This window comes from Corvus cornix, chromosome 9 (assembly GCF_000738735.6).
Source record: "Corvus cornix cornix isolate S_Up_H32 chromosome 9, ASM73873v5, whole genome shotgun sequence".
NCBI classification, from domain to species: Eukaryota; Metazoa; Chordata; class Aves; order Passeriformes; family Corvidae; genus Corvus; species Corvus cornix.
Genome location: NC_046339.1, coordinates 12,225,151 through 12,233,814, shown reverse-complemented (window position 1 = coordinate 12,233,814; position 8,664 = coordinate 12,225,151). Strand labels below are relative to the sequence as shown.

Sequence of the window (8,664 nt, the reverse complement as noted above, 5' to 3'; positions counted from 1 at the left end):
TGTGGGACACACCAGCACTGATCCCACAGAGAGGCTTGCCTGCAGGGAGAAGGGAAGCATCCACCACGCCTGTCGGAGTCCTTGTTGTGAGACCCTTGTGCAGCTGATAACCAGCCAGAGCCCTCCCAGATGCAGAGCTAGGGATGAGTGCTCTGATTTCCCCATCCATTCACCATGCAGGGGACTGGTTTGGTTGGAAACCCTGCTTAGTGGAAGGGTTTGTCCTGATGCACCATCATCCCAAAGCTCCCCCTTCCCTTCCAGGCTCATCATCTCCTCCAGCACCCACTGCGATGCAGCCCTGAAGGATGTTCTGGCCCTGTTTCCGCAGCCATGCAGGTATCCAGTATTCCTTTGCATTTACATGTTGCTGTCAAATGCCTGAGTGCAATGGACCATTTGCTCTCCCCTGCCATAAACAGGATTCATTTCACTGCTGGAACAAAGGCAGGTTGTCTTCCAGGTCCAGACACGAGCCTGTTGCTGATGGAGGCAGGGATGAGGCTCAGCCTGATACTGGAGATGCAAACAAAGCCAAATGTTTCCCAAGCCTGGCAGGATCAGCTTGTGTTAGTCTTGCTTTATACTAGTCATAGCATCAGTGAGGATGGTGCTGGCCTGGGGGTCCTGGGGCCCAGTACCACTTCCTCTCTTTGGCAGATGCCCCACGTGTGTCAGCACTGCCAAATGAGATGGGGGGTTTATCTGTTCCTGGGCTGCAGCAGGGCTGTGAGGGCCAGAGCCAGGCAAGATATCTAACTGAGGTTCGGCATGTGTCTCTATATCCTGCTCCCTCTCTTGGTACAAACACTGTCCAGATTTCCAGCATCAGAGGGAGAAACACCAGCCAGATTGTTTTACGGTTTTGAGAACTCATAATGTTTTCCAGAGAACAGTGCTACAGCCCATTGTCTGCAGTGGGACAAGCTGTGGGAGCCTCCAGTCATTGCTGACAGCCTTCTTGTTAAAGGGATATTCCTGTCTGAGCATTGAGGAGCCACTCTGGGGGTCACACTCACACCACCCTGCATTTTCACTGCTGAGAACAAAGCCCCTTTGCAGTGGGTGGCTCCCGTGAGCCGATGGGTACCCGCTTTGACTCCCTGCACATCCCACACTCATAAAGTCAGACAGGTTTCATTCCCTGACTCAACTCCATGTTTACCATAACAGAGTCCAGACCTCTGGTTCCTAATTTAATCGTGGTGCAGTGACATGATAACAGGTCAAGCTGTGTGTTGCCAGGGAGGGACCTGAACACAGCAATCCCTGGGGTTTTATACCCTCACAGTCCATGCTGTATGTGCCTCTTGGTCCAGTGGTGATATTTAGTCTGGGGTCTCCTTATTGTTCATCGGGTCCTGCAGAGTCCCTGGGTGACTGGCCACCTCCCTGCTGGGCTGTGCCACAGGTCCCCATGTCCTTTGTTAGGCAAAGGATTGGTGCCAGTTCACACCTGCTGTTCTGGGGCTCCAGCCATTTCCCCCTGTGCGTGGCACAATCTGCATCTTGCACACCAAGCTACCTGCACTAAGTATGTTCCTCAACACTTCTGACCTCCTCAGCAGCAAGAAAAAGCTGACAAAACAACAACAGAAAAAAAGCAGGTCACCATTAGAAAGGGTCTTTTGAGGCACCCCAGTGCACCCATATCCAGAGTGGTGTGTGCCATCCCAGTCCCGAGCAGGGAGCAGCCTCCTCCTGGCACAGCCTGGGGGATGTCCCCCTTGCAAGGCAGGCACGATCACTGCTGGTCCCAGTACCAGCACAGCTGAGCCAATAGCCCAGGGATGGTGTGAGACCCCCACCTGGGGGGAAGAACTCAGCAGAGGCCCCGCTCCAGGAGCGATTTTAGGGATGAGTTTTGATGAGGTGCTGTGCAGCAGCAGGCTGGATCAGACAGGCTGTTTCCTTGGTGGGGCTGGAAGGACATGGAGAGAGACACGGCTTTGCAGGCAGTCACAGGGTGACCCAGCCCTGGCTCCCAGCCCCTGAGCCACCTCATGTCTCAGTCCTGCAGTGAGGCTGAATCCCAGCCTCTGTTCTAGCAACACTGCCCGAGCCATGCTGTTGTGCTGGGAGGCTCATTACAGCAGGTCTGCTTTTAATTAAGCAGGATACTGCTTTTGTACAGCTGAACCCCTCGGGAGTTCGGGTACAGAGCCTTCACCCCTGCTGCTAACCCCTGTGTGCTGGGCAGCAGGCAGGGGGAGCTGGGGCCAGGGGCTTTGGGAGCACGTGCTGGGGCAGTGCGTCCCACCCACACAGGATGTTGGCTGTGTCCCCAGGGTGACAGGGCACGGTGCAGTCTGTACCATGCCCTGTGGCGTGTGTTTGCTCTCTTTGGGCCGGAAGGCAAAGCCCAGGGCTCTTATCGCACCAGGCAGATAAGGGTTAATGCCCCAGCAGTTGTGCTGAGCTAGCTCTATTGGCAATAAACCCCGTCTGGGAGCAGCTTCCTAATCATTACAGATTACAGGTGGCCCTACCTCCATGGCTGTCCTTCAGCAACAGCACTTCTGCCCTGCTGCCCCTGCACTCCCCTTGGCAAACACACCAGGAGCAGGCCCCCTCCAACCCCACACCCCTTCAGTGGCACACAGGCCCCTTGTAACCCTCACTGCAGTGCAGTCACAAAGGACGTGTGCCCCCAGCCTGCTCCCAGCACTCAGGGTGGATGCTGCTGCAGGGCTGAGCCATGATGTACAGGAAAACGGTCCAGAGGCTATGGCCTGTGTGGATGGTACCACTGTCCTTGGATACCTGCAAGGCACTGGAATGGGGAGCCGGTGGCCCTAGGGCACAACTCTGCTCCAGCAGAGACGTCTAAAATCAGTCCTGCTGCAGAAGCTGGGAAGGGGAGAAGATTGTCCCAGCCATTCCCAGCACCAGCTGATCGCATGGCCACAAATGTTTAATAAATGGGAGTGGAGTCATTTGTCTGGGCTGATCCCCCCAGGAAGTCTGTGCTCTGCAAAACAAACTGGGCTTTTGTTTGACTTAAGTAAAACACATGTCACCCCTGTAAATCACAGGTCCCTTGCCTGCCCCAGGGGCAGCGGCAGAGCAAAGGCGGGTGCTGGCCTAGAGGTGCTGGTGCAAGCCAGAGCCACGGGCTGGCAGGTCTGGATGCACCATCGGGCGGTGTGTCCCAGCCGGGAGCTACAGGGCTGGAGCATCCCGGGCCCCGCAGCACACGGCCACCCCAACCTGCTTGCATGCAGCCCCAGGCAGGTTTGCCGTGCTGGTCCCGGGGGACTCTCGTCCTGGCTCCCCTAAACCCCAACCCGGCTGCCAGGCTGCTTTTTCACCACCGCGCGCTCCCCGCGGGCCGGACGCCTGGATGCCAGCCCAAGGTCAGCCGTCGGCCGCGGGCCATTGGCACGAGCGCGGCGGCCGGTGGCTGGGGACAGCCGGCCGGGGGCTGTGCCGCCGCGGGGCCGGGTCTCGGCCGCGGCGTGCGGGCGGCGTGCGGCCGCGGGCTGCCGGCGTCCGGCCCCGCCGTCTGCCAGGGGGGGCCGGGCGCGCTCGTGTGCGGCGGCAGCGGCGCGCTCCCTCCCGCGCTCCCCACACCGCTGGCAGCCCGCCACCGCGCCGGGGGTTCGCTCCTTTCTCACGACCTCTCAGGTTCCTGAGCTCATCTGGGAGCTATTCATTTCCTGCCAGAAAACAGCCTTGCCTGCTAAAAAAACCACCTTGGCCGCAGAGCGGCCCAGGGCTTGGTACGAGGGCTCTCCCGGCTTAAATCATAAAGCTCCGGCTGTCTGGCTGGAATCAAAGGCAGGGCGGGCGTGGGGGGGGGGGGGGGGGGGGGGGGAGCGGGGGCCTGTGCCATATGGTAGCACTTAAGAGCCAAGGAGGAAGCAAGGAGGGGCTTTTGCACCGCTCACGAGGAGTGTGGGAAAAGTTAATTGACTTTAATGACAGGTTTCCCGGGACGGCAGCAGCGGCAGATGGAAGGGAGCTGCGGGGATGCCAGGGGCAGCCGGCACTGTAAAGTCTGTGGTGGGTGGGGGGCAAGGTAGGGTGCTGGGGGAGGCAGGAAAAGCCCCCTGCTCACGGACTGCAGGTGCACTGCAGGCAGGGACTAGAGCAGTGCTTCTTCCAGCTCAGCACCCTCCGGGCTGCAAATGCACCCACAGGATTGTGGCAAAGTGCTGACCAACCCAAGAGTGGTCATGAGAGGGACAGACCTGCCTTCCAGCCCTTCCCAGGGTCCTCTCCGCTGGAAGGCAGGGCTCAGCAAGGTGCCCAGGGAAGCCAACAGGAGCTACATCCCACCCGGCAGCACTAAGTCCGGTCCTTTTTCCTGCCTGTCCTGCACAGTCCCCATGCAGGGTCATAGCTCAGCCCTGTACCTTCTCTGGCACTCCCCACCCTTCCCTTACCTGCTCATCCCACAGCATCAGTTTAAAGGCATTTGCTGCACCTGAAGGAGAATTCCCACACACAATGATCCACAGACCCACAGCCTGCATTTGTCATCCCAATTTGTCACAGGCTCAGTGAACTGGCACCAAGAGCACAGCTCTTGGGAATTGCTCTGATCCCCTTAAAGCTCACAAACTCAAGCAGATCTCTCATGTCAACAGGCTGTGGGATAGAGTAAACACAGAAAGCTTTGGAGAAACCGGTCCAAGCATGCCATATCTGCTTTATACTAGGCTATTTAAACTCCATTAGCAAATAGGTTCATCTTGTCTTTCACTCCTGGATCTGCTCTATGTTCTCCATTAGCCTACAGCAAAGTCTCTTTTTTCTAATGTGCTTTCCAAACCAACTGCTTCAGCAGAAAAAGAAGACTCTGCTCAGCTGGAACAGCATTCAGTCTTATAGGTGATGCATTACTGGTCTACATCAGCTCCACACAAGCCATCCAGCAACAGGAGTTGGTCTGATGCAATTCCGAGACAGGTCCTGCGAGCACTTCTCTGATCACAAGGTAGGCTCAGTCCTACCCTCAGTATCTCCAGTGCAAAAAGGTGACACTCTGGCTGGAGGAAGGGAAGGAAAACTCAGCCTGTACAGCTACACACCTGCCTTGGCACAGCAAATCTGATACTCCCAAACCTTGCACATGAAACCTGCCTGTGAGATGCCCCTGTCAAAGTGGCAATGCAGGCAGGCCAGCAAGGTGTTAAGAGAAGAGAGAGAAGGGAAACCTCATCCCAGTGAGACCAGCTCCTTCCAAAAAAAAAAAAAAAAAAAAAAAAAAAAAGAGCTGCCATAGCCTCCAGCCTTGTCAGCACACCCTGCAAAGAGATATCCCAGGCACACACCATCCCCACTTCCAAAACACATCCCAGGATGTATTTTCAGATCAGGTGAGTATGTTTCTTTACTGGGAGCAAAGCTGGGGAGTCAAACCCCAGCAGGTTTAATCCATCTGGTCTCACTCTCTCCAGCTTTAATTTCCCCAGCACGTGGATACAGTCAAGCACCTGGCTGATCCAGACAAAATCCAACAAGCTCTTGCAGCAGGATTTGGATGGAAACCCCAGTGGATCCTGGCACATCTTAAAGCTGTCCGCTCTGAGTTAAGACTTGTTAAGAAGGGCCATGCAAGCTGTAACCTGAGACTGCTGCTCCCATTATCTATGGCTTGCATCTTGCCTGGAAACAGGGCATCCCCAAGTCACAGGGGTCAGCTTCAGCTCATGATTATAGAGAGTCCTTGCAGCCACACATCACTCCCTCAACCACGTGTTTTCCATATAACAGCAGAGGAAATGCCCAACTCTATCAAAACCACATGCAAAGCATTAATCATCAAGCAGAGCTTGGCTGGTGCTTAGGGTTGGGAACAGCTCTATGCTTTTAAGTCCAGGTGGAGGTAGTGCCCAGTGCCTGCTGCAGCCCGTCAGCCAGGAGACGGGAGCACTCGTGTCAGGCTTGTCCTGCAGAGAGCCACTGCTTTTGTAACACGAGAAGCTGGCAGGCACGGCTCTCTCAATCAACTGGCTGGAGTCACTCGCAATTTACACTACAGCCTGGGAAGCAGGCTCCTCCGGGTCCAGGGCAGGAGGCTCACCCAGGCAGCTCAATGTCTCGCTTTACCACGGCTACACCAACTCCATCAGCCCGAGGTGCCAGAACAGAGCAGAGGTGCCTCCCACAGTACATTCACCAACTCTACAAATACAACCTCCGTTTAACAAGTCTGATAAATTGACCTGCTGCCAAAGAAGCAGTAATTACATCTGCCCCAGGGCAGGGAGAGGGGCCAGGTGATTTCACAAGACAGAGGGGACAGAGGGTCTGAGTGACAGCTCCAGCCTGGCGAGCAGGACAAGGCAGCCCTGGAGCAGCAAGGTCCACAGGCAGCCAGGAACTGGGCTCCCTCTTATGCACACATGCCAGAGCTCCAACTTTCTCCAAAGGCCTTCCAAAATGGAAGGGAAACTTTTATTTTAAGAGCATTCAAAAAAAAAAATCCCAACCAAAAAACAAACCCCCAATCTTTGGTGTCACATAAGGAAGGGTAAGAAAGGAAGAAAAAAAGATCTCGTGTAAAACACGAAACACTGTCAAGGGAGTGCTATGGTACAAAGGCACAATCCAATATGAACATATAATCTATGTACAGCCGTGCCAGCAGCACGGGGTGCAGTGCCAAGTCCAGTCCGGTGCCCGCCACCCTCACCAGGGTCTCCAGACTGAGTCGGCTGTGCCGGGTGGCGGGCCTGGCGGCGAGGCGGCAGTGGCAGCTGTGGGTGGGCCACCATACAGAGGCAGCACAGCTCCACCAGGAGCAAAGGCAGTGCTGGGGATGAGGAAGGCAAACTGCCCATCGGAGGCCGGCAGCAGCTGGAAGCCACCGTACACCTTGGCTGCATCAGCACCCGGCTTACAGGGCATGCCCGGGAGTGGCCCCGCACCACTGCCTGGAGGAACCAGGGGTGGCCCAAAGGCTGCAGCTGGTGGCAGCGGGGGCGGTGGGGGGGGCGCAGGGTAGTTCATGGTGTTGATCTGGGTCATGCAGCTGGCCAGGTGGCCCAGGAGCCGGGTGCGCACCTCAGTGTTGACGCCCTCGCAGGTGGAGAGAAATCGCGTCACCTCGTTCATGCACTCGCTGAAGCCAGCTCGGTACTTGCCCAGTACTGTGGGGTCTGTGCTCAGGGCAGCTGTGGGTGGAGAGAGGCACACGGCAGTCAGTAGGCTCCACAGGGAACAGGGGTGCACAGCCCACCAGCACTGCATCTTACAGTCCCTGTGAGGCAGGAATCCAGGCAGGGAAAGAAGCCCCTCTGGCAGTATGTCTTGTGTTCCCAGGTGCCAAGAATTTGGATGGTGAGCACAGCTCCTCTGCTATCAAGTCCACCAGCACCAGGGACTCAGGTGGGGAACAGACAATTCCTAAGAATCTCCCTATGTCCCATATACTGGGGACCCAGGTTGGGAACACAGTCCCCCCAGTGGCTCTTGTGCCTCTCACACCCCCAAAACAGATCCATGTGGGGAGCACAGCTCTGCTAGTACATGGAACTCAAGATGGAGCTGCAGCCCTCCCAGTGCCCTCCAGTACCAGGGATGCAGAAAGAACACAGTGACCTCCCAGCATCTCCTTATTGGGGATACAAGCACAGAGCATGATGCCCCTCACCACCCCCCAGTAGGAGAGATGGAGCACTGAGTCCCCCATAACTCTCCAGTACACAGGATACAGGTGCAGAGCCACGGGCTGCTGGCACCAGGAATACAGGTACAGAACACAGTATCCTCCATCCTTCACTCCCCGGGGATGCAGGTGCAGAGCCTGGTGCTCCTGCTACCCTCTCTACCGAGCATACAGGCAGAGTGTGTGATGTCCCCAGCCCCCGGGGCGCAGGCTCCCTCTCTCCGGTTCTCCCCCAGGACTCACCAGTCATCTGGGCTCGCTGGAGGCTCCGCAGGTGCTTGACGGTCATCTCCAGGATGTCGGCCTTCTCCAGCTTGGAGTGCCGGGAGCTCTGCGGGAACAGGCGGGGCTCAGACCGGCACGGCAGCGCCGTTTGCCCCCACACCCCCCGCCCCGGCCCCCCTGCGCTTACATCCTTCTTCAGCGCGTCCAGGATGAGCGTCTTCAGCTGCCCCAGGCTCTCATTGATGCGCGCCCGCCGCCGCTTCTCCATAATGGGCTTGGAAGACTGCAAGAGAGGCAGCGGTCAGCGTCCGGCGCGGCTCCGCACGGCGCTGCCCGTTCCGTCCCGTGCCGTCCCGGCCGACCTTACCTTGCGGTGCTCCGCCGCCGTCTTCGGCTTGTCGGGTGTCGCATTGACGCTGGCAGGGGTGGCGGCCACCGGCGAGGCGCTGCTCTTCTCCATCAGGTCGGCCGGCATCGTGCGCCGCCGGGAAGAGGCGCCGCGGCGGCGGTAGGGAGGGAGGGGGCCGGGCCGGGCCGGGCCGTGCGGGAGCGCTCGGGGCGGGCGGCGGCGGGGCCGGCGGGGCGCGGGTGCCGCGCGCCCTTGGCCGCCCCTACTTATATAGCGCGCGCCGCACGCGCGCGGCTCGTGTGAAACGTCCCCCGCCGCCGTTCCCACACTCGCGCCCAGCCAATGGGCGCCGCCCGCACGCGGCCCCGCTCGTGGACGGCGCCCGCCCATTGGCTGCGCGCCGCGCGGCGGCCGCCGGCCAATGGCGCGGGGCGGGCGGCCGCGGTTTAACCCCTTGGGCACCGCCCGCGGC

At 58.3% G+C, this 8,664-nt stretch overlaps 1 protein-coding gene across 1 annotated transcript; it reads right to left on the bottom strand.

Moving 5' to 3' along the window:
- Nucleotides 1–6,369: 6,369 nt before the first annotated feature.
- Nucleotides 6,370–8,399, bottom strand: HES1 (hes family bHLH transcription factor 1). The gene is made up of 4 exons (XM_039557290.1): nt 8,211–8,399; nt 8,031–8,126; nt 7,862–7,949; nt 6,370–7,124 (listed from the first exon to the last, which is right to left on the bottom strand). Exons 1-4 carry the CDS (start codon nt 8,316–8,318, stop codon nt 6,640–6,642), a joined length of 777 nt encoding a protein of 258 aa, XP_039413224.1. The 5' UTR covers nt 8,319–8,399; the 3' UTR covers nt 6,370–6,639.
- Nucleotides 8,400–8,664: the final 265 nt, after the last annotated feature.

Excerpts from the sequence above, each read along its gene's own strand:
- HES1 (XM_039557290.1), bottom strand. The coding sequence starts at position 8,318 with ATGCCGGCCGACCTGATGGAGAAGAGCAGCGCCTCGCCGGTGGCCGCC. Across the intron at positions 7,950-8,030 it reads TGGACGCGCTGAAGAAGGAT|AGCTCCCGGCACTCCAAGCT; the intron begins GTAAGCGCAGGG and ends CTGTTCCCGCAG. Across the intron at positions 7,125-7,861 it reads CCAGCGAGCCCAGATGACTG|CTGCCCTGAGCACAGACCCC; the intron begins GTGAGTCCTGGG and ends CTCCACCCACAG.